General features: G+C 49.9%; 1 protein-coding gene across 2 annotated transcripts; it reads right to left on the reverse strand.

Annotated features, from left to right (window-relative positions):
• Window positions 1-1,378: 1,378 nt before the first annotated feature.
• Window positions 1,379-14,749, reverse strand: TOP1MT (DNA topoisomerase I mitochondrial). 2 transcript variants are annotated; one of them, XM_056332363.1, is made up of 14 exons: window positions 14,480-14,749; window positions 13,232-13,347; window positions 10,527-10,648; window positions 9,638-9,760; window positions 8,924-9,111; window positions 8,122-8,167; window positions 7,050-7,193; window positions 6,348-6,533; window positions 5,671-5,739; window positions 4,498-4,612; window positions 3,893-4,020; window positions 3,117-3,211; window positions 2,024-2,173; window positions 1,379-1,623 (listed from the first exon to the last, which is right to left on the reverse strand). In XM_056332363.1, exons 1-14 carry the CDS (start codon window positions 14,575-14,577, stop codon window positions 1,521-1,523), a joined length of 1,683 nt encoding a protein of 560 aa, XP_056188338.1. In that variant the 5' UTR covers window positions 14,578-14,749; the 3' UTR covers window positions 1,379-1,520. The 2 variants fall into 2 exon arrangements, with proteins under 2 accessions (XP_056188338.1, XP_056188336.1); XM_056332361.1 differs by having other exon boundaries at window positions 8,023-8,167.
• Between the last annotated feature and the right edge of the window lie 10,242 nt (window positions 14,750-24,991).

Consider the following 24,991-nt stretch of genomic DNA (forward strand, 5'->3'; position numbering starts at 1 on the left):
CCCCTGCAGACAACGGAGCATACAGAGACCCCATTACAGAGACTGAGCCCTGGCTCAGAGCTCTGCACATCAGCTCAGTGCAGAAGCTCATCTTGGATGAGCTACAAAAAGCTTGCAGTCACCAATACTTAGAAAAAAACAACACTTCCAGTTTTAATGAAATGCATTTCAAGTACCTGACTTCCAACCAAAACAGTAATCATTTACACACAAGAACAAGTGGCTGTAAATGAACACATGGGAAGCACGAAGAGCTTTGGACTATAGCAACCTGAACATCAGCCCTGAGAAGCCAGAAGGATTTATTGCCAATGCAACAGCTCACTCACACCTGAGATTCACCGGCAGGCAGGCTCACTGTTGCCAGGTATATGCTGATATCACTCCACACCCCACCCCCCCCCCCACCCCCCCCCCCCACCCCCCCCCGAAAGCAGCCAATTAGGCAGCAAGCACCAGCACAGTTTATGCTGTGGATCCCTGCCTGCTCCATGCCCAGCAGGAGCAGACTGGGGAGGCTACAGCCTGATGACAAAGCTGTCATCCCAATATAGGCACAGCTCCAGTAAGACTGGTACCACACCTCAGCGCATTCACATCTCACCAGAGCCTGGTCCAGCCCCACAGGCACCATCACCCTCTCCCATTGCTAAAACCGGTGGCTGGACAGTTTAGTTTCCGTTACTGATACAGTGAGCTGAGCCAGAGCCAACTGAACCAAGTAGGGGAAAATATAAAGGTATGGCCCCACATGAGATGTCCTCTCCCAGACCAAGATTTAACCCACACAGGAGTGATTAAAGTACACTTTGCTCATGCCAAAGTAAATTTCATCCCTCAGCCTGCTCTTTAATCTAGCATCTTCCTCTCCCCACCTTCTCCTGCCATGCCATTCACTCCCTCCCACAACGTTTTCCCATTTTGATTACATTTGTGTAATTGCACAATTTTCTCTTCTCTTGGAGGTAAAAGGGCACAATATATCCTGACATGTAAAACCCCGAGATTTTTCCCTTCCTCCCAGTGCATCCTTGACTCAAGCCCAGGTCTTACAGTGCAGCTGCCCGTTTCGGTGCTGTCATTGCCTTGTGTTTCCCCATCAAGCCAATTCAGACAGTCTAAAAAGGGCAGCACAGCTCGCTACACCAAGGCAATAGGATTAGATCTAATCTTGTTTATCAGCACAATTAAGGCTCTCATTCAATCTTCTTCCCAGACTCCAGAAGAAAGAAAAGATCCAAAGCACCTGGCAACTCCGAAGAGGAATTAAAAGTTCACACCAAAGTCACTGCAGTCAGGATGAGTGTCACAAGTCAGCAATACCTGTTTCAACTAGAAACTGGGTGTTCTTTTGTATACAAAAAAAGGCACAAAACACCCATATCAAACTCTTTCATTAGGTAGCCCCCAGCCCCATCCCTGCAACAACTGCAGCAGCATGTAAAGAAAAAACAAACAAAAACCACAAAACACATCATTTTTGTTTGGTGCTGTTGTGAAATAACATTAAAGGCACTGTCTCAGAATTCAAAGTCCTCATCAGCCATGTCGATCGCCCAGGCAAACTTCTCCCGTTGAGTCTTGTTGTAGATCTTCTCGATGGGCACACCAAACTTCTTGCACCTGTACAGACCACAGGATAGCAGTGGGTATGTGCTACCCCGTCCTGCTCTGCTCCCACCACAGCAGTCCTCTTCCATCCATGCAACCCCCTTAGCCCCAAGCTGCTTAATAAATCAACTTTGTACCACTGCTGAGAAAGACATGCAAAGTGACTCTTTCTTGCCCTAAATCCAGAAGGAACACCCTGCAAACAGTTATTTTCAGGAAGGGAAACCTTATCTTTGGATTTTGCTGGCGTCCCCAACATCTCCAGGGCGTGGGCATGTTCCTCTGGGCAGAAGCAAAGTTTATTCCATTCCCCCACAGGCTAAGGCATATGTTTATCCCCCTCCCCAGGCAGGGCTAGGTGACCGGCATGTCTCTAAAGGAACAGCTGCCCCATAGCATGCCCCAAACTTACCAAGCTACACTAATCCTGGGGTCCAGGTAGTTCAGTTTGGACGTGCCCAGAGCTATCTGCTTGTTCTCCTCCTTATCTGTTGCCTGGACATTCAACTTTGCCAGCTGCTCTTCCAGCCGTTTCAACAGTTTCTTTTTCTTCTCCACATTGCTGAGGGCAGAGGAAGAACATCACAGACAGCATGTTCAAGGAGAAAAGCAGCAGCAGAGGTAAGACACAGAGCAGTTCTCGTCTGCTGTTGCCTAGGAGTATGATGGGAAGCCAATGAGCTTGAACTTAGATCAGAGTAGTCTCTACCCTCGCTTTAAGTCCTGTAAGACCTGAGACTAGAAATACTCCAGAATGGCAGAGTCAAAGATGCCATTCAGCACCAACCTATTTCTGAAGTACTTTGACCTGATAAGACACTTTTACAAAAATGTTACTACCACCAAGGTCAGGCAAGCACGGAACCCAGCATCCAGCAAACACCATCTCCCACAGATCCTGGCTCCATGAGCAAGGACCATCCCCAGCAACCTGCTTTGCATCTCACCAACACAGAGAAGCAGAAAACAAGAAACCCTGGAGTAAAGCATAAAATACAAGCCTCACTGCTCTCCTCCACCCCTCTCCCACCTCTGGGCAACAAGTCACCTTTGGACTCTGGGCCAAGGGAGCAAATTTGGGATAGACCGCATGCAATGACTACTGCAGAGATCAGATCGGTCACAACCCACTACTCAAGTGTCCCCCAAGAAAACCATGCATCAAGGCCAGTACGCCCATCCCCAGCTCCAACCTCAAGCTAGGCATACTTTGCACCATGGCATTTTGTAGGATAACTCCAAGCCAGCAGCTTGGGTTGAAATCTCAGTATTCACTGAGGTGTACCCTAAACACAAAGAAATGCCCCTGAAGGAACTCTTTGCATTCCTACCATTGCAACGAACCATCCACAAGACCTCCACCCATCTGCCAGGCTGCCATAGAACAAGAGGCATCCAAAACCCAACACACACATTTCTGTTCTGATGTACTGCACAGTGTTGGACCACACCATTCCCATATGGAGACCCTCTGCAAAAGAGGATTGTAAGGGATTGTCACTTACACTTCTGCTTTGGCATCTTTTGTGTCTTTGAACTCATCTTCAGCTTTTTTCAGCTCTTGCTGGGCTTCTTCCACCTGTTGCTTCTTGGCATCAATCTGTGAAGGTAAATACGAAATCAGCCCATGCTCCCATCCTCCCTGGAGGTTTCAGCTATCTCCCTCTTTCCCTTTTATTTGCCACACCACTCCTTAACTTCTTTCCAACCCCAACAGCTTGCCCCTGTATCACCTGCTGGAGCTCAAGCATTCCTCAGCATCTTGCAAAAGAACCTCACAGCACGGATGCCAGAAACTCAGCTCTTATCTGTTCATCTTGGGCAACTGCCTGAGAACCGACTGGCTTGTGACAGCGCTGGAGCCCTCTGCAAAATCCCAAGATCACCAGTAAGGTGAGAAAAATTAAAAGTGGTAGTTCAAGGTATCTCCATAGCAGACCCATGAAGTTTTCAGCTGGTCCTCCTGCAAACAGCCAGACAGGAAAACCAGTTTCCCTAGTCCTGAAACAACTGTGTCAAAGCTGTGCCATCACAAAAGGCACCAAGTGATGAAAAAACATCCTAAACTGTGCCACGTGCTTCATCCAGCATTTGAACTTTCCTCTCCACTCCTAGGTTGCTGATGTCTCTGCACTGATTAAGAAAGCCACTATTCCTGGTTCATTCCCTGCCACGCTACCAATATGATCTCCTTAGGCATCAGGTTATTTACCCTCCCTCTCCTTGTCTCCCCCCTCAACAACAGATCAGGTCCAGGAGCTCTCAGTTTGGTCTGCCTCACCTTGGTCTGGAGTTTTTGCATCGACTTCTCAAAGGTTTTGGGTGTAGACCTCTGATGGTTGCACAGGATGGCCACAGCTCGGTTAGCTCGGTTGTAGGAAAGGAGCTTTCCTGCAACATTGTCCTCAGCTGGAAATAGAAGCATCACCATGTCTCCTTTCTGGGAGCCGAGGAAGACAGGAAACAGGCCAGAGCAGCAGCAAGCTGTTTTCCATCCTTTCTCAGGAGAGAGCAATACTGGTTGTGGAAATTGGTGAAGGACACTTGAGCATCGCTGATACTGTGCCTCATCACCCATATATCCAAGGCAGGCAAAAAATAACGCAACCAACCAGCAGTGCAAGGAAGGAAGAAGAGGAAAAAATACTCCCATCTTGGCTATTAAATAGTCAAGACTATCACTAGTGGGTAACTATTTCTCACTTAACATGGTTCCCAACCTGCTGCATGCCCCCATAAGTTACATGCCACACTACAACATTGTGTGCATCACCAGCCAAGGAGGGGCAGGCAGTTCTAGGGACCCCAAGGCAATGGACAGACATTGCTGACCCCACTGGCCACATTATGTGGCTGGTAATACCACAAACACTGTCAGTAACTCACAGTTAGTGAGGGCCTTGAGCTGTTCCTGCAGGGTAATGGAGGCATTGTAGGTTCTGAACACTTTGGCACTCAAACCATCCATCAGACTCTGCAGATGTCTGTTCAAGATGGATGTCTGAAGGAAAGAAAGTACAATGAAGTGTGGGAAAAAGGAAGGAAGACAACAAGCAGAAGTCAGGACAATAAAGCACTGGTTTTCTCAGACCTTTTCCTGTCTAAATGACCACGTTAGGCATTAAAAATATAATCTGTAGTTTGCTTGTTGTGTCAGGCCCTCATCTATCAAAAACTGGCACACACTCTACTTAAACCCACAACAAATTTCTCTCAAAGTCAAAAATTTCTGCCCATCTGTGTCCAAGAGGACACATCTTACATCCAGTATCACATCTTACATATATCACATCTGATATCTCTCTTCTACAGAGCACATGGGACTGCAGTTGGACTGGAAACAAAAGATGCTAAGAAGAATAAACTGGGGTTTGGAGGAAGCCTTACTTGTACCAAGAAAGACTATACCAGAAAAATCCTATATAACCAGAAAGAAGCAGCCTCTTCAGAGGAAAGACGGGCAAGTGGGTTATAGGGGATGCAGGCAGAGGGGGATCATGGGTGGCAGCACCCCATATCCTATACCAAGAGGGGGGAGGTTTTTCTAGGGGAGTATCTTGGGAGGGAAGGCTGCAGCACATCTCTCCAGCAGCATCTCACACTTCCCAAGCCCTGGCAAGGCGGAAAAGCATCAAACAGCTGAGGTTTGACACCTCCAGCAATGCCTCAAGCAACACGTGTGTGGGCAGGCCTTCCCAGGCTACAAGAAAAAAGCCTAAGCAGATAAGTTAGAGGATGGAAGGAACAAAAAGACATCTCCTTAGCAGGGACACAGGTTACTGATGAGTGCAGGCAGGCAATGAAGCCTGTGTTCAGCAAAGCAGAGATGCTACTAGTGCAGAAAGAGGATGGGAAAAAGTACTACAGCATCCCAACAGGGTGCTCAAACAGTTACAGTCATGTCTCTGGAGGGGAGAGAGCCAGAACCAGAGTAAGGGATGACCAATGATGCAGCACCACAGCCTAGGAGCCTGCAGGCTGGACAGGGGTGTCACAGGTTTGCTTCTACTCCCTCTGGGCTATCAGTGCAGTTTCAAAAGCTTTGAGGTGACAACGCACATTGAGCCTATCAAAGAGGTCATCTTCCGGGTCCTTGTTCTTTGTGAACAGCTGCAGGTTCTTGAACACCTAAAGAAGAGAAAAGGATGGCCCTTGTCAGGGACGTGGAGCAAATTGCTCCTAGACATCTCCCTCATCATCCAGATGGACTCTGATTCAGACTTGTGTAGTACACATCCTACCACACCACCAGCCTTCTCAACTTCAAGGGCTGGCACTGGGACCTCAAAGCCACTAGTGCCACAGGCTGTTTTCTCCCATCTCTGCTATTACCCCAGGCACTCCAGTTTCCCCACAGACACCATTAACGCCATCCATCCCACAGGCAAAGTGAAAAATAAAGTATCAATGAAAACAGTTCAAGGCCTGATGCCCACCAGTCAATGGAAGATGCTCCAGCAGGAGGCACAACTTCTCTTCTGGTTCATAGGCTAAAACAACCTTGAAAGCCCTACCCCAAAATTCCCCCCCCTTCTCCAGGACAGGGTCAGTTGCCACCCAGCACTATTGCATCTTATGCACATGCTGCCAACTGTGGCGTTAAAGCACAGAGGCATCTTTGCAGCAGGTTTCAGATGCACATCTGGGACTGATGACCACCAAGTGAACCAAGGCAACCGGCTAACCCTGCACCATACTGCCATGCTGGCCGCTGCCTCCATTTCTGCCCCACTCACCAGCTTCTCCACCGACACTTTGTTGTAGTAACGGATTGAGTCTTTCCCAAGGAAGTCAAATTCTACGACATACTCCTGCCCATCCAGATTGGGGTGCAGTTTGATGTGCTCCACGCGCAGGGAGCAGCAGCCAACTGTGTCTGCGGTCTCCCCTTCCTCCTTCTCATTGCCGGCTCGCAGGGCCAGCTGGAAGGAGACAGCGAGTCATCCATCCCAGCCCACTTCAGTTCCCCCTTTCCAAGATTATTGAAGTAGATATGTAGAGATAAAGTAGATATAAAGTAGAGAGAAAACTTTCCCAGGACAGTGCCTCACTGAAGAGTTGCTGGGACCATGGTGGAAACCAGTGACTGCTTCCAGCAGACTGTTTCACTGCTTTAAGAACCCTAAAATGTCCCTCCAGAATAAGGTCACCCAGCTCTCCAGTGGGGTCTTTGCCATCACACAGACACACACGTGCTGTTAAAGTCCAGGAAGGACAGCACAGCTCCTGCACTGCTACACAACTGCATCCTCACACAAGCATCAGCAGATAGTAGAAGTCACCATCCTTCACAACCACTGCCAGATCCCTCTCGTGCAGCAACCCTGGCTACTACAACCAGCAAACACCCATCCACACCAGCATCAGGTGGACCAGCTAAGCTAAACCACAACCTCCATGGATGGGAGACCCGGGGGCCAGGCTGAGACTGCAGATACCTTATCAATGAAGTAGAGGGCCACTGCTCTTTGTCGCTTCTTCATCTCCTTGGACTTCCAATCAGCTTGGTACTGAGCACGGATTTTGTGGACAACATCCTTTAGGCGCCGAGCTATCTCATATTTCTGCCAGTCCTTCTCCCCCTGGAAAGAGGGGCACAGACATTTTCAACCATTGCCCCATCTTCCTTCCACCCTATCAGTTAAACCCTGTTCTGGGAACACCTCCAGCACCTAAATACTGCTCAGACCCCATTGTTTTCTTGAGAAGTGTCCATGAAGTGGAAAAATCAGAGGAGAAAGAGCTCATCTAGTGTTTCCATGCCCTCTGCTGGCAGTGCTAGACCTGGAATCCTGGCCAAGTCTGAACTGCTTGTAGTCTGGAGGTATCCTCCACCTGCTAGCAGCCAGCACACAGTAAATGGGGGGCCAAGCGGTCAAGCACTGTATGGCCATGGCCACTGCTGCTGGGACACCACCTATGGGATGATGCAATCCACTTGCTCAGTTGTGCCCAACTTGTATGCAGTGTCCATATTTACTTTGAGGACTGGAAATAGCTCTAAGCCACCTCTCCCTCCCCACAGTGTTCACTCCCTCCTTCCCAAGGCGCTATAGATTGTGATCCCACCTACCCCTACCCTCCATTTACTGGCATAAATTAATTCAACCTTATAGACTCTGATCCCTGTGGACCCTCTCAGCCCCTGCCTGGCTTTCAACAACCTTGGACACATGTGAGCAGCACAGGGATGGCTCTGCCAGTAGCAATCCACCCCTAGAACAGGCTCGATGCTTAACAATCTTACAAATTGGCACACCAATTTAGTTTACACGCTTTTTTCTCCTTTTTGGCAGCGAGTACATTTTCATTGACATGCCACATCTCTGCTTTCCCCTGATCTTTCCACCTGGCAAAAAGCCAGCGGCTCAAAAGGCAACAGCTCTGCCTGAACAGCAGCACCACTCCAACCTTCAGCTTGGAGCTGGGGTTCAGCATGATGTACTTCAAGCAGTTCTGGATGTTCTCCGTCCACGAGGCCAGCCAGGTAACTGTGTTGTCAAAGCGTACCTCTTTCCACTTGTGCCCTTCCGGTGGCTTGGGGATCTTTGAGTCCCTGAGGGCAGAGCAGGGTTACAGCCCACAGACCATGAAGGAGAAACAGGCCATCAGCTCAACTGCTTCTTCAGTGAGCCAAGGACTGTCAACACATTGTGGCATCACTTACAGAAGACATACAGCCCACCCAAAATCACTCCACAACGTGATCAGTTCTAACATTTGGATGCTGGGGGCAACATAGGAACTTGCTGGGCTGGTGGGGAGTGTTTTCCATCAAGACCACAAAGTCTTTGTACGGATGGTTTTCAGATCAATCCAACTCATGTAAGAGTGTTTGCCCTCTAACTTAACCCAATCGCTGCCTTTCCTCCCTCCAGTGACCATCCTGATGCTTCCAACCAGTACAAGGGACCCATAAAATGAGGAAGAATGGCTCACTGGGAAGAGGAGCACAGGAGGACAGAGTTGTCCCTTCTCCAGAGAGACCACAGGAGCATTGCAGTGTTTGTATTTGATGTCAGGTGAACAGTGTGGACACCAGTGAGAGATGGGAGCCGCTGACCAGCTTCCTGCCTATCCTGGCTTCCTGGTACATCCACAGAGAAACTAAGAGTCAGACCTAACTGCAAAGCAGATATCTGGAGGTGACCAGGAGGCAATAGAAGGGCTCCAGTGAGTTCAAGCCTCAGGGTGTGCAAAGCTGTGATTGCAGGAGATAGCAAAAGCACACAGCAGCTCTGAGCAGAGATGTGCTGTTTACCCCAGTCCCAAAAGCAGATCCACAAGTTCAGCTCTTCCCATGGCAACTCACTTGCTGCAGTTGATGATAACATCTTCTGGCATGATCCTCTTCTTCAGCATGCCCATCTTGGGGTGGTCACCACGGCCACGGAAAAGGCCCGGTGGTTCAGTTTTGAAGTTGCCTATCTTCTCCCGGTGACCATCAAGGATGCAGTACCCATACTCCTCCTGGATCTTATCTGCCTCCTCTTTCAGTTTCTGAAACGAGCACCATGCCACCATCATCCCATAGGGTGAAACAGAAATTCTAGACTCATGCCTGCTTATCACTACCCTCCTTTTCACCGAGAAAGGAAGGTTGGAAAGGCAGAGCTCAAAGGATTGGAGGAAGAAGTGAGCATGAGCCCAAGTCCATTCCCAACAAGTGGCTCATCTCCACCCACTTTTTAAATCCTCAGTGATGCTGTCCCAGCACATGCTGGTGAACAAGCATGGGCCACCAGCCCCTTAAGCAAGGTCCACCATCCTCTGGACAGGGCAGGACCCCAAACCATGGTCCTCAAGGATGACTGGACCCTGCAAAGCCAGGAAACATGCAGCATCTGCAGACAAACTTAATGAATAGGCATGTGATGGTCACAGGGACAGAGCTGGTTCAAAGGCCAAAGAGGTCCCGGGTCAGGAGGGCATAACACCAGAAAGGAGACAAGTAGGAGCCAAAATACTCTGAGCTGGTCCCAAAACATGATATCTGGGACTGCATGATATAGGAAACAGTCCTCACCTGCTTCTCCTCTTTGGAGAGTGCTTTCCGCGCCTCGTTTTTGTCCACAAAATACCTGTGGATCTTCGTGAAGTCACATTTGTCCAGGTCTTTGATTATCTCTTGCTCCTCTGAGGTCATCTCCTGAGCAAGACAGAGGGACCAGGTAAAGCCAAGACACAAAACTGACTTCACACAGAGCTGCTGCCTATCTTTCCTTTCCTGTGAAGGAAAGTCAGACACCCACTTGCCAGTTCTTCAGAAAAACCAGAAGGAAGCAGCCACCCCAGCTACAACTACCCTAGCCGCATCCACCCAAGGGCAGACAAAGCTGCCATGGCAGGAGGCCAGGCTGCCTCTGGACACCTCAGCCTGCACCCACAGAGAAGCAAAACCCAACCAGCTCCGGGGTGCAACAACCTCTAACTTCTGCTGTGGAAACAAGCAGTCCCCAAGCATGACCGCAGGCAGCCTGCAGGGACTGCAGAAGCAGCACAAACTTGCCCTAGTACAGCTCTCGCTTTTATTTGGGGACTAAGATGCAGTGCTGTGGGACCACAAGGTTAATCCTTTAGAGGGACATATGCCCCAAACCATTTTTGAAGATGTTTGCAAGACCCAGCACCTAGTGATGCTTTCTTAGGTGGCATCACTAAAACTCACAAGGGAGCACAATTGCCAATGTGGAGGCCTCTAGGATGCTGCAGACAACAAGCCTCAGTCCAACCCACAAGAAGCAAGGAAATAAATAATTACCAGGTTATAGACAATATGATATGATTATAAAGAACTAAGCCATGAAAACCCTCATCCCCTCCATCCCATACCACCACCTAGTGTCTGCCTGGGTTTAATGCTAAGTGTTTAACGCAGAGGATGGACAGCAAGGAAGCCCTCACAGGGAAGGTACCTTCCTCCAGTCATTGAAGAAGTTGTTCTGGAAGACCTCCTTGGTTGTGTATTCATGATCGAGCATTTTGGCATAGAATGTGGCAATTTCCTCCGTGGCCAGGCTCAGCTTCAGGGGTTTGCCTAGGAAGGGAGAGGACCTTTAACATCAGTTACAGGGACAGCCCAACCCCTCTTCCCCAGGCAGGCGTTCAGTGAATCCTCAGGCTCACCACGGTGCCAAAACAGGGACAAGAGGTGAGAAGACACTGGCACGACTTCAGCAATGCCCCTCCCCACCCCCACCCCCGACACAGCATTACCAGGGGATCAATACCCAGAGCACCTGGCACAGCAGGATGCTGCTGCAGCCCATCTGCAATCACACACTCCATTTCCTTTTCCACAAGAGTGGAAATCCTGATTTGTTTTAAGGTCACTGAGCCACAGGGCTTTCAGCAGCCACCAAGCGATGATGAGCCCCAAACTAATGGCTCCCCAGCACAACACAGAACAAGTTTGCTCTCTGACCACGATCACTTCCAGGACCACGCTGAATAGCCAGGACCCCACTTGGAGAAGTTTTGTCTCAGTACTTCCCCACATGGACTGAGCAATTGTGGGAAGCTCAAAGCTGAGACTTGTGCAACAGTTACAGATGCAAGAGCCTCTCACAGAATGGTTGGGGTTGGAAGGGATCTCTGGAGATCATCCAGTCCAGCCCCCTGCTAAAGCAGGTTGCAGAGTCACATCCAGGCAGGTTTTGAATATCTCCAGAGAAGCAGACTCCACAGCCTCTCTGAGCAGCCTGTCCCAGTGCTCCATCAACCTCAAAGTAAAAAAGTTTCTTCTCACCCTCAGATGGAACTTCCCACGTTGCAGTTTGTGCCTGTCACCCCTTGTCCTGTCACTGGGCACCACTGAAAAGAGCCTGGCCCCATCTTCCTGACATTCTACCTTAAGATATTTGTATGCATTGATAAGCTCCCCTCTCAGCCTTCTCTTCTCCATGCTGAACAGGCCCAGCTCTCTCAGGCTTCCCTCAGAAGGGAGATGCTCCAGCCCCCTCTTCATCTTCATAGCCCTCCTCTGGATCCTCATGGTTTTCCAGTGGATCTTGATAATTTCTTGGAGGTGGCAAAGCCACCATCCTCCCCTGAGTTCTCTGGCTAGAGCAATGAAGTCTAGTGAATCCAAGGAACATCTTGGCTTTTCCCAGGAAACCAATGCTTTGAAATAGCTTTTCTAGGCAAGCTGCAGGAAAAGTACCCTGCAGAGCTCCAGGGGACTGTTCAATCCTACTTGCATTAGACACCGAGTTCTGGTGCTCCTGAACTGCAGGGTATGGTGGGTCACCATGGTCTTATAGAAGCCTCATGACAACCTACATACACTAGCTCAGACATTGTCCCTTCCTGCCTGTCTGGTCATTGCCTGTCTGCAAACACTTTTTCATCCAGGGGATGGTGACACCTTTTAGCAAACCTGCCAATGTCACCCAAGATCCCAGGCCAAAACCACCAGCCTAGGTGCACATAACATAGATGGATCTCCAACAGCCGAGAGGCCACAGAGAAGATACAAACCCTATGCAGGACTACACGCTGCTGCCAGGACTTCTCAGAGCCAAAAAAAGTTGACAGCCCCACCGATGTCCCAGCAGTGCCCTCTGGTGACAGCGTTGCCAGACACCTCATTTCCCAAAATCGGCCTTTTTTTCGACTGTAAAAAAAACCCCAAACCCACAAGGTATAGGAAGCCCAAGTGAGGGGTCTGAGGAGGACCAAGACACCATGGGACTGTGGTGCCCTACCATCTCTGGCATCCCTTGATCAAGCCTCAAGGTCCTTACTGCCTCCTTCCCTTGATCTGTCAGAGAACATGTTGCTCAGGGATGAAGCTGAGAACAGGGAGAAGATGACAGCCCAGCAGGCACGGTAGGAAACCAAGGGGGACAGCAGAGACCTAGATCTGTCCTGTCAATTTCAGTCCCTCAGTGATGCACTGAGTTGCTATAGAGGCATGGTGGCTCTGGGGACAACATCAGAAGCCGTGACTAAGAGCTCACAGCAGCTCAGTCAAATCCTGCAACATCTTAGAGGGCAAGTGAGTGATGTGTCAGTCACAGAGACCACAGGACAGGCAAACTGCAGCTCTCAAAAGTAAAAATCACATTTTCTCAGCTTGTGGGGAAACCATGCATGAGCTGACTTAAAGCTCAAACTCAAAAGGCATCTTAATGAGACTTTTTTTTTTATCTCCAGTCCATCTTCACAAGAGGTATACAAGGACTTCAGGCTACAGCATCAAGATGCATTGCTTCCCCTAGAGAAACTTCAGGTCCAGCCCTACCAATACACATCCCACAGCCAGGAGGGGCTGTGGGCAGAGGCACAAGTCTCAGATCCACACATGGTTGCATTACAACACCCTAAAACCAGCTGCACAGGGGTCCTCACCCTGATAAGGGTGCCCCACATGGGAGGGGATGAATGAAGCACACTGCATCCATCAGGGGCTCGTTAGCTGCCCAAGAACCCTGTAAATCCTACCACATGCAAAACCCTCCAGCTTTACTCAGGGTTCAGGCTTTATCCAGTGGGATATTTAGGCCTTTTATTCTGTGTTCTGCAATACTGCCCATGTCCCACCCCCATATAAGAGAAGATACCAGCTTTTTGGCCAGGCAGAGGACATGCCTCATGTCCTACCACAAGGCAGACATACCGTCATAGTAAAACTGCACATTATCAGGCAGCGGCTCATAGAGGGGGGCGAAGTAGGGTCCTCTGTGCTCCAGCTGAGTCCACTTTACCCCATCTTCTTTCTTCTCCTCTTCCCACCTGGGACAGACACAGGGACCCATGAGATCAAACCAACCCAGGGTCTGGGACCTTCTCCCAAGGTTCCTCTAGGAAGATTGTCTACGAGCACTGTCTGTTGCTGCAAAACCCAAGCGAAATCCTGTTGCCTCTGCTACTGCCTCAGTTTCCCCATTCTTTCAAACAAGGAAGACAACGCAATTCAGGGAAAGGTGTCTTGAGGAAGAGGACACACTTGGTGTGGTGACACAGAGGGACACAGGGGGAGAGTGAAGGGATGGATCAGTCAACCAAACTCATGGGCACAGGGAGAGGCCCCACTGCAGAGCCACAAAGGCTGCTCAGTTTGCACAGAGGTGGCTGCAAGAACTAAAAACATACCCTCCCTTCCCTCCCCATCCCTCCCTGCCTCCTTTATTTAAGGAACCACGCCCCAAAAAAAGTGCATAGGTTCGTGTGTACATGCCAGAGATGGGCAACACACAAAGTCCATGACTACTTACTTATACCTATGATTTTAATGTAAATAAGACCTTAATGCACCTCTACCCACTCCAGAGGAAACAGGATTTTAAAGTCACTGCATGCTTTAGTTGTGAAGATTTTTTTAAAGAAAAAAGTAAAAAAATAAAAAGGTCAAAAAAACCACCCTCAAGATTACAAGAATAGCATTAAAGAGGTAACGCAGCTCAGGGGCGGAGGATGAAGCCCGCTGGAAGAGCATCGCTGACAGCAGCGCACGGAACAGGCAGGGCTCTGCACCACCCTGCAGCTCAGCACCAGCCAGGCTGGCACCGGCCCTGGACCCCAGCACCTCTGGAAAGAAGAAGGATTGCTGGGAAAACCCAGCAAGGGGAAGAAAACCGCCTGGGTTTCTTGCTCAGCAGCGCCCCGGAAGCATTTCTGACTTTTCTCTTCCCCACGGGAAGCAGGGTAGAATAAATCGCTCAGGTCAAAAGGTGCAACGTGCCAAGAAAGCATAGAAAAAAAAAGGAAACATCCTAAAGAACGAAATAACCATTAAGCTACAGAAAACGTGGCTGACAGCATCTCAGGCAGGCAGCTGCAAGGGCTGTTTGCGGGACACCGCAAGGGCTCCACCTCCCCTCCCAAAGTCAGGCGATCCCCCACCCTGGCGGCATTGCCCACTCACCTGCTGCAGCCCCCCGAGCCCCGCCGGAGCCCAGCGGGGGGCAGCCGGGGGCGAGGGGCCCTGCGGCCGAGCAGCGAGGCGGCGAGAGTCCGGTACATGCCCCTGAGCCACCCACGGACACACGGAGGCTGGTGGATGCCCAGGTCACCCCGAGCATCCTGCCCCAGCACCCTGCTACCCACCGGGCTGCGGTGGTGCCGGTGCCTCCGGCATCACCCGGAGGGGCCACCACCGTGCCCAAGCGGTCCGCGTTGTGGCACTCCCCACATGCCGGAGTGGTGAAGCCTTATGGGAAATGTAGTTCTGCCCCTGTTTTGGAGCAAAACTGCTGCAAAACAAGCTGATGCTCGGTACCAGCCTCTCGCCTCCATACCCGGCTCCAGCCCCCCAAACAAACAAGAGAGCTTCATAGTCCCATTTTTCATGCCACTCTGTGCTCTACAGGGGCTGTCCCAAAGGTCCAAGCGCTCATGGACATCCCTGTCTGGGATAACACACTAGCAGCTCCCTGCAGCTGGGGTTTGCAGCAGGCTCCAAACCATCCCCCCACCACACAAATGTTCTTTCTCTGCCCCAGAGTGATGGGGTGCTCTGGGAGATTGTGACATCAAGTGGCTAAAGCCACTGCTCTCTTGAAAGGGATTACATCCTTTCCCAATGCTCTTGTGCCAAAAAGCTTGCCTGGATCAATCAAAAACTGCTGAAAAAGTGGGAATAAAATAAAATGCAGCCCCTCTACAACTCCCCGATATAGGTCCCGCTGTCTTGGAAGCTGTTTGATTACAAGGCATTATACAAATCCTCTCCTTCCACCTGAGAACCACCCTGGCTGGGCACTGGCAAAGTCATTTCAGGAAGAATACATATTGTATATACTGTTATAAGAACAAAAAACTATCATTCAAATACTATTCTGTATTTAGAACCTCTCATTATCTCCCACCCCCTTTCTGTTGCCAAGAGCGCAGAGTTTAAGGCTTAATACAGCCGAGCAGCTGAGAAATAGTAGTAAAAAACAATTTTCAGTTTCACCCTAAGAAATAAAACTAAAACCCCAATTGCATTAGCATTAGACCTGCCCACAGGCCAAAGGCATGCAGAACACTTGCCATTTCCACTTCTTTTCTGCCTCTGCATTCTTTTCTTCTTTCTCCTTCTTTTTAGCCTTTTTGTTTTTCTTTTCTTCTCCTTCTTCCTTAAATTTCCTTTTCCGAGTTTTCCCTGTGGTCATGTCCACTTCACTTTTCTCTTTGCTCTCGTTGCCCTTCTCTTTCAGTTCCCCCTCTGGCTTTTTCTCCTTGATTTTCTGCTTTTTCTTTTTCCCTGGCACATCTCGCTTCCTTGCCGCCTCCTCCTCCTTCACCTCCTGCCCAATCTTTGCACTCTGCATCTCTCTCCACCCTTTCTCATGCACCTTCTCTTCCTGCTCCTTTACTCCTTTTCCATCTTCACTTTGCTTTGCCACTCCATCTCCCACCCCTTTCTCTCCTTCCTCCTCATCTGTCTTCTTCAGCTTTTCCTCCTCTTCCAACATCTTTTCCTTCTTTACTTTCTTCTTCCCCATCTTCTCCACCCCCTCCATTTTCACCTTCTTGCGCTTCTCTACCTTCCCCTTCTCCTGCTTTTCCCTCCAGTCACCCCATCCCTGGGTGCTGCTGCTTCCTTGCTTGACTCTGTGCTGTCCCCTTCCCCAATTCCTGCCCCCATCAACACACTCCTCCTCAGCACCCTCCATCACCTCCCTGGGACTTTCCTCAAACTCATCCTTCCTCCTCCCTCCTTTTCTCCCCAGCTCCCTTCCCTGGTGCTTCCTTTGCTCTCGCTTCTTCTTGCTTTCTTTTTTTCTTTTCAGGTCTTGGGCATCCCCTTGTTGCTGTGGGACAAGGAGGTTCAGCTCCTCCTCCTCACCCTCCCTCATAGCCGCAAGCCCCACATCCACCTTCAAAACCCCAGGCTCTCCAGAGGGGTATGCAGCCCCACCAGCAACACCATCACTTGGGTTTGGGACCTGTGGGAAGCAGCCATAAGGGAAGAAATGCTGAGACTGGGAAAGGAGAGACCTTATCCCAAAGCCCAGGTGAATGGAGGAGGTGCTAAGGGATGGGCCCCATGCAGGTTTGGGTCCAGGGGCTGACAGTCCCCCCAGGTTTCCTACCTCAACTCCAGCCTTGGTTGTTCTTCCCACTGCACAACTTCCTCTCTGGGGTTTGCACTGCAACCTACAACAAAAGCACAGCCACTTCTCACTGCTTTGGTGAGCAGTAGCCTCCTTACATGCAGAATTAGGGGGTTGCTCCCAAATAAGCCCTTTGTTTCCCCTTCAAGCACAGCAGCAACACAGGTGCTGCAGCAGGTGGAGATATCCCAAAGCAGCAGTGACTGGCCCCCATAGGAACTGGCACCAGTTTGCAGCTCATGGCATAAGGATGCTCAAACAAGCAGGAACACAGGTTCTCCAGACCAAACAGGGGAGGTCCCAAGGAAATGCCCCCAGAGACATCTCTGCCCAGAGAAGGTGACAGGTTTACAAGGTTTGGCAGCATCACAGAAGAGGACAGGTATGACATCAGGCTGAGCATTGCTGACACACAGGAGGACGAGACCTTGTGATGGGACACATCTCCTGCGACTGTGGGGGACAGGCTCTCCCACTCCCCTCCCAAGAAGGCAGCCTGAGCACTGGCACAACAAGGAAGGACACAGCCTCATCAGTGCAACACACTGCAGGAGAAGGAGTGTCAGGATCCATGATGTCCACGATCAGCAATAGAGTTGGGGAATCCAGGAGCATTTTCCTGGTCAGCAGAGAAGTCAGGTGAATTTTGGAGCTTTCTGCAGGATTTGCAAGCATTATAAATCACCACCCTGCCCCTGTAAAATACTTTCTCACAAGGCTTCTCCAAGACAGGCAGAGAGTTGGGAACATCATAAACCTCTGAGCTGCTCATGTTCCTCATGTTCCAAAAAAAGCAAAGCAAGAGATGAACAAGACAGTAGCAGGCACAGCCTAAACCAACCTACATCTTGTAGCTTGAGCCTATATATCCAAGGGTTGAGGTGATGATGTCTCCTTGCCCACAGGGAAACTTAGGTCTGTCTCTGCTGGGTCATTACTGCCTCCCAGCTGAGTGAGATGCCCACTAGGCTGCAGAGCATCATATCCCCAGCTTGTAATTGGCACCACCATCAAAAACCCAACTTATCCAAGCAAGCAGGTGAAAAGCAACCAAAGCCACATTCCTCCAGTCCATGCTAGGTGAGCTTGGAGCTGAGTTCAGACCCTTGTACCAGTCTACAGGTCAGGCCCATTGCCTGTCTTTATCCCTGCTGGCACCCCTCGGCATGGCCAGCTGCTACCTAGGAAGGAGCTTAGAAGCCAGGTTTCTCCTTCCGATGAGGATGGTGGTGCCTCCCCTGCACACCCAGGTAAGAGCATGGAAAGATGAGCCACAGTTTCTGCTTTTAGCCAAAACATCCTGCAGACATGGTTTCTGCAATGGAAAGTGAGAATTTTGGCCCATTTCTAAAAGTTCATTTACGTTGATGCTAAATTACCAAACTGTGGGACATCAGTGTGACACAGGGCTCAGGAAAGCCTTCGAGCCTGCTTGGGATGGAGGCAAGAAGTTCTCAAAGAAACGAGGGGCCAAATGCTTTTTCCACACAGCTAGAACATGTTACACAATCGCCACTAAACTCATTAGGGCAAATGGCCCAGCAAAACACACTCAGCCCCTCCAATCTCATTAGTAGCCAAGCAGATTCATGACTCAGAAGGTGAAGTCTTGCCACCTTTTGGGATCGGCTCCTTCCCCAGAAGGTCTTATTAGCGGCCTCTCACCGGACATGAAAGCCCCTGCCTGTAAGACGCAGAGAGGATTAACCTGCTAAGGGCCAGCTTTATGAGTTCAGCTGCCTATCTCTGCCCAGATCTAGGATGGGGCGAGGGAAAGAAACACCCTTTTCCCAGGCTTTGCAAGGCTGGTTGTTCCCATTAGCATTTCCCCACCACCTACCTCTGTATTTATGTAGGTATGTGCATCTGAGCAATCGCGCCCTGCTGACTCTAGCATCCTTGGGGTGCTTGGATGGGGCCAGGAGCCTCTCATTCCACCCTCAAATCCCAGGATGGGGCCTCATATTCCACTTGTGATGTGAAGACGCCAGGACACAGTCAAGCTGCCCAGTGAAGGCATCAGCAGCAGAGTGGTCTCAGTGATACGGGAGGCAAAACCAGAGCTGTGCAACCCCATGGCAAGGAGAGGAAGGACAAACTTAAAGTTCTCTGGGCAAAAAGCATTCAGAAAGTGACCCAGCTTACCTTGAGGAGTCTTTCAGCCCCACTGATGGCCCTTGGTGGAAGGTCAATTTGGTCTCCGCCTGAAAGACACAAAGTGTTGATCTGGGAGAAGGTTAGCTGGCATGGGTACCCCAACAGCAACACCACCCCCAAGCAATCACTCAGCCTCTACAATGGCAGCCAGACAGGCCACAGTACCCATGTGTCATTGACTTCACCTTGCTCTTCCTCAGCCATCTTGGCTAGAAACCAGGAGCCCAAAACAGCAGGCTTTTCAACAAGTGTAAGGACAGCTTTGAGGTTTCACAGGGTTAGGAAATCCCCGTCTTAATTCCAACAACACTGAAAAGGTATTTTATAGAGCAAAAACATGAAAACTATCACCCTTCTTCTTCAACCACCTGCTAATTAGATGTGTTTCTGCTATCAGGGACAGGAGTCCAAAACAGCAGAAGGGGTGGAAGGTCTCCAAAACCATGAAGCATCAAGTGACAGCTTACAGACATCCATGCCAGCTTAGTCCTTAGAAGATTAAATGACCCTTGTAGAAGGTGGCAAGAGGGAAAGGGGGGGGGGGGGGGGGGAGACATAGGGTGGGAAATACAACAAGGGTGAACAGAGGACAAGGAAGAGAAGGGCAAGCAGAAGGAAAAAAGCAAAATATAGGGAAAGTGGGGACAGGACCTAGAAGAAAATGAGCTCAGAGGAGACTCAAACAAAGCCCTAAGAGCTGACTCACGGAGGCCACCAGAAATGTTATCACACTTGGCACACTCTTTCTCAAAGCTGAAGCCAGGTGGTTCTGCTCCTGACCGTGCAAGGCTATGTCTAACCATGCAGTGCCCTGAAACCTGTTCCAGCTTAATCTGATGCTTGCCAAGTATTAAGGCTCTTGTTATGAATTCTGACTTCCCCAAGTTTCTCTTTCAAAGGCTTTCAAGGGAGGCCAAAACCACACAAGGATTTTTTTTGAAAGCTGCTGCTGAGAAGCTGCTAGGTTAACTCAAGGGAAAAAAAAACCCCCGAGTTAATTATAGGTTAGTTATGGCAATATAAACTTCCGTTCCCTGGGAATACACCTGCTCTCAAATTCACAATCCTTCAGCTCCTGTCAGAAATCAGGTTGGTAAATTCAGGAGCAGACAGTCACGATCTTACAAAGAAATTCTGCATGCAAATGCCTGATGCTTGCACCAGGAACACCAACACCACCAGGACACCAACCACAGGCACCCTTGGTGGTGTTTCAAGGCTGCACCTTCAATTTCATCCATTCAGGAGTGTTTGCTGGCATTTTAAGACCCTGTTTGGAAAAGCGATGGAGACTCACCATGGGGAAGAGAAAGAACATCTCTGCTGGTTTTACATACTAAGAGGACAAGAACAATATGTTAATGTGGGCAAAGCAAAACATAGGGGGGTATCAGCTACAATCTGTGCTCTCCAGCATCATCCAAGAAGAGCAGTGAAGACCAAATGCCTCAGAAAGGGATGCTACCAGGATGAGACCAATCCTAGCCTCAAGCTTGGAAAGTGTTGGAGACACCCATGTTCTGGTGCTCCCCATTAGTGCCAGTTCACACTCTTGGTCCAACACCAAAATGTGACTGATTCAACCCCGTCACATGCATCTCAGCTTCAGGCAGTTTACTCTTTAATTCAATTCAAGATGCTCCAAGGATCCCTTTCAGGGGCTCATAACCACAAGTTGTAGGACACCATCCTCACAGCTCCCTTGAGAGCAAACCATGAGTGCTACTTAATCCTTAATACTTAATTAAGCACAGACACCACCACGTACCAACCCAGATGCAGCTCCCTCCTCTGCTTGGATCTCATCCTGTAGGCTCAAGCCAAGACTTGTCCCTTTTGCAGCCTCTTGCTTTAGAGAACTTCTTGGCCAAAAAGGAGACAGAAAAGGAACACAAGTTTTTCCCTTAATAAAAAAGCTTTTTGATAAAGCAGCCCAAGAAGAGCAGAGTTGGGCATGGTGCTCCTGTGCACTACTCTGGGGTGAACCCAGCTGGGGAACCCCAACACACAGGGGTGCAAAGCCCTACAGGTCCCATCTCCTCCCCAGCTGCCACGATCAACACACCCATCCAGCCAAAGGGTTACCTGCTGATGATGTTTTCCTGCAGTGGCTTCTCCTTGACCTCTGGTGATTTCTTCTTCCCTTTTACCATAGAGGGCTGTGCACCAGGACAGAACAGTGCAAGAGAGAAAGAAATTCACACAGTGGCTTTGATGCCCACAAAACACTGGAGACAGTCACAAGGGTCATCTCAACATCCAGGCACAGAGAGGGCTGGCTGGTACCTGCACCATGCATAGCATTTCCTTTGGCTTCTTCTTCACAACCTTTCCCCTGAGCACCTTCAGCACCTCCTGCCCCTTCCCTGACTGGCTCTTTTGCTTCCTGAGGATAAGGACAAATTCATGCCACCAAGGCCAAGCAGGCAATGCCTGCAGCAAACCCCTCGGCAGCAGAAATAAGCCATGGCATGATACCACACTGCTTAACCTCCATGTCTAGCAGCACCAAAAAAGGTCTCCCAAAAATAAGTTTGGAGGGCTTTCCCCACTGACCATTTCAGGGCTGAGCCGCCCAACAGGACCAGCTGCAGCAAGCATGATAACATGATGCTGGAAGCCCCTCAAAATTCCCTTCCATGCCCCATGGTACCCACCTGCTGGCATTCTTCATCTCAGTGGCCTTCGAGACCCTAATGGGACAGGCACCTATTGGCTCTTCAAGATGTGATACAGGGTTAAAGCAGCATCCCATAGGATGGTCACTGCAACAAGATGTGACAGTTGTGTAGCTGATAGCACCCCAGTTTTGCTCTTAAGAGGAAACCCCAACAGGTACTCACTCCACAGCTTAACCCTGAAGCATGCAGCTACCCACAGGGCCAAGCTCAGCTTTAACAAGGATCCAACTAAAACATCAAATAGAAAAGCCTTGAGCTCAGACCCTGAGCTGTTGTTGGAGACGGCACATATAACATGGCTACCAAAATAGAAGGAAAGACCCCCCAAACAGCATAGGAATTCACAGCACCAGGCAGGTGGATGGGGATTGCACACTGGGCTGGATTTACACCCTCAGAACAGCCCAGGGTACACGGCAAATATTATTCAGGCCCTAATTACACCCAGAAAACCACCACAACAAAAACAATAAAACACAGCAGAGAGACAGGAGCACAACTGAGATAATAGCTCTCCCCACCAAAGCAGGCAGCTAAGCCACCATCACCCAGCTATCACCTGTCCTCTTTTTCTCATGGATAGAGCAGCCAGACCTCCCCAAATCCCTGCTCCCCCTGGAAACTCAAAGCCTCAGAGGATGCAAGAAATAAGGACCATATTCACACAGCACCAAAGCAGTCCCTATCCATGAAGGGCCTTCACCAGTGAGACAAAAAATGTGGGCTTCCCAAGGTGAGAACAAACTACAGAGCACCAGAAGACATCCCACAAACTTTTCAAGGAGTAGAAAACACATTGAAAAACATCCATATTTTACCAGCCTTTGGTGAGCCACGAGCGCTTGCAGCTGCTGATAGGACCTCACTCAGTACATGGTGACATGCTCCCCTCAAAGCCTTGCAGACTGGAGAAGACCTCACCCCTTGCCCAGCTGCCTCCCTAAAAGCAACGCCTCTCTGCAGGCAGCTGATTTAAAGACTCCCTCAGCGCCAATTGGAGGGTCCTGCCCCAAAATGCACCCTGGGAAATGAAGTTTTAGCTCAACAACTGAATTCAAGGAGAAGCCCTAGCCACCATCTTTTTAATAAGGGTACTTGCTGGGGGAAAATACTTTATGCTGCTTGTTGGGTTAGACTAAACACATTAAAATCAGCTTAGGGAAGTCTACCTTCCAGCAGATAACCCCTCTTCAATTATTTTATTACGTTAGTTCCCCAAACCTAGCCTTTCTTAGGTGCCCATCAGAGCCTTACTGTTGGAGTTAGAAAGGTCTTTGAGCCAAGATACTTGGTGTAGAAGGCCAATATCCTACAGAGTGTTGCTTACTACTGCCTGTAACCCTTGCACTAAGCACTCACCCCCTCCCCCTCCTCTCCAGCCCTATTAATGCACGTTAGTCTATTGCTTTCACCTGGCCATCAAGCACCTTGTCACAGCTGAGCCTCAAAATTACCTCAACCACCCTCAACCTGGTGTAAGCAACACTGCTGGAAAGGGTCTAGTGCAAAGGGGCTACGGGGACTTTGCAGAGCAAAGCTTTCCCCTAAAATATTGGGTTTGGGGGCAAAAAAAGGCATTGCCCCATGTTGAAATCCCTGGCCAGGGTAAGTAGCGGGGCCACACGTTCCCCTGTGAAGATGCTGCCTGGTTCATGGCCAGGAGTGGAAACGCTCAGAGGCAGGGCTGGCTCTAGGCAAGCCCCTTTGATCCCTGTTGTGCCACCCGGGGAAAAAACATCCAAGCCACCTTTCTTGCTGGATGAGTAAAAGTTGTCAAGGAATAGGAGCCAGCCCTGGGGCAGGGAACAGGAGAGGACAACTTCATGCTGGGGCTTGTTCACTCTTGGCTGCCTTCTGTCGAGCCAGGGACTGGTGTATATTTGATTTTCTTCCATTTTTACGCTGTGACCCATATATGTTTATTCAGCTCTGATGCCTGATGAAGGTTTCTCCTAAGCCCTCTATGCTGGTTGGGATGCCCATGATGGGAAATGATGGAGTTCACACAGTGGGGTGAGGTGAGAGAAAGCTGTCCTAGCCTAGACCACCTCCAGTTCGCTTATCCATCCTACCTAAGCACAACCTGGGTTAAACTTCTTAATAATTGACAGGAGTTGTATGTATTTTTATATATTTTTCCTTTGCAGATGCTCTTCGCAGTGGGGGAGACAGGAGCAGGATGGCTCCACCCAGGGCTCTGCAGTGGGGAAACGGGGACCGCTCATCCTTTGGGAAAACCAGACTGCAAAGGGGGTCCCTGTGTGGTTTAGTGACGATATCCTGCGAGCTGCCGATTGTAATCGGGTTGAAGGCAGCTCCCTCGTCAGCAGAGGAATAGACGCCTCTCCCTACACGTTCCCTGGTGTGCAGACAGTTGCAGCCACACGGTTAAAATGCTTTCCCTTGCAAACCACTCCAGTATTTATATATATACATATAAAAAATATATAAATATAAATATAATTTGGAAAAGCATTGCTGCCATTACAGATTAAACAGTAATTCCACTTTTCTAGTCCAGCGGCTCCTTTCAGATTAGGAAGTCCAGGAGGGAGAGAAAAGCCCTTCCTAACGTACTCCCTTCCCTGGGATGGCACACTCCTTGAAACCCTGAGAAGGAAAAATTGGCTGGGAAAGGTGGAAATGGTTGAATATATTCAGCTATAAAATAAATTCATGCAATATGAAAGGTTTAATGTATGCCAGGCTAATTCCCCTCCGCCCCCTTGTTAAACAGCCGAATCTGCACGGGACTCCCCGTGCCCTATTGAATCCATGCACAGCTTGGGAATTGGATTTTTCCAACCCCTGGACACTTTTCTGAAAAATTTTGCTGGACTTAATGCTGTTGCCTAGTCCGGCTCTTATTTTACGAGCATGATTGAGAGGAAAACCCTCCTGTGGTTCAACAGTATAGCTCAGTAGGGGGTGGTGGTGGGGAAAGGGTATGATTTGCCTGTATCTGGCTGGAAAAGGTAAAAAATAAATTTGATTTTATTTCTTCATTAATTTTTGCATTGCGTTTTCTACGATACTGAGTTTTGTGCAGGAGTGGAGTCGAAAGGCTATAGCAAGGCAAGGGTATGGCATTCCCAGATGTTGCAGAGTCGCTCCAGCAGCTGTGCGAGCTGCGGTGTCACCACCCAGATGTTTGGGTTTTTTTGAGGGGGGGGAGTGGGATGCAGACCAGGAGCCACACGCAGGGGAGCACCCGGGACCCAGCGCTGGGGCAGAAGGCAGCCGGAGCTGGGTGTGTGTGGGGGTGCACGATGGGTGCCGCCTTGTGGCGCTCCCACCCCCTCCACAGCAGCCCAGGTGTTGCGGGAGGGGCGGGGGGGGGGGGAGCCCAGGGCTTGCACGGGTTGAATTATGGGGGGGCGCCCAGATGTGGCCGGGGTAGGGGCGTGTGCGCGGTTCTAAGTGGGGTCGTCCAGATGTGGCAGGGATGGGAGCGGCCGCGCGCCCAGCTGTGCTCATGGGAGGGGCGAGAGGCCCCGC

Source organism: Falco biarmicus, chromosome 3 (genome assembly GCF_023638135.1).
Source record: "Falco biarmicus isolate bFalBia1 chromosome 3, bFalBia1.pri, whole genome shotgun sequence".
NCBI classification, from domain to species: Eukaryota; Metazoa; Chordata; class Aves; order Falconiformes; family Falconidae; genus Falco; species Falco biarmicus.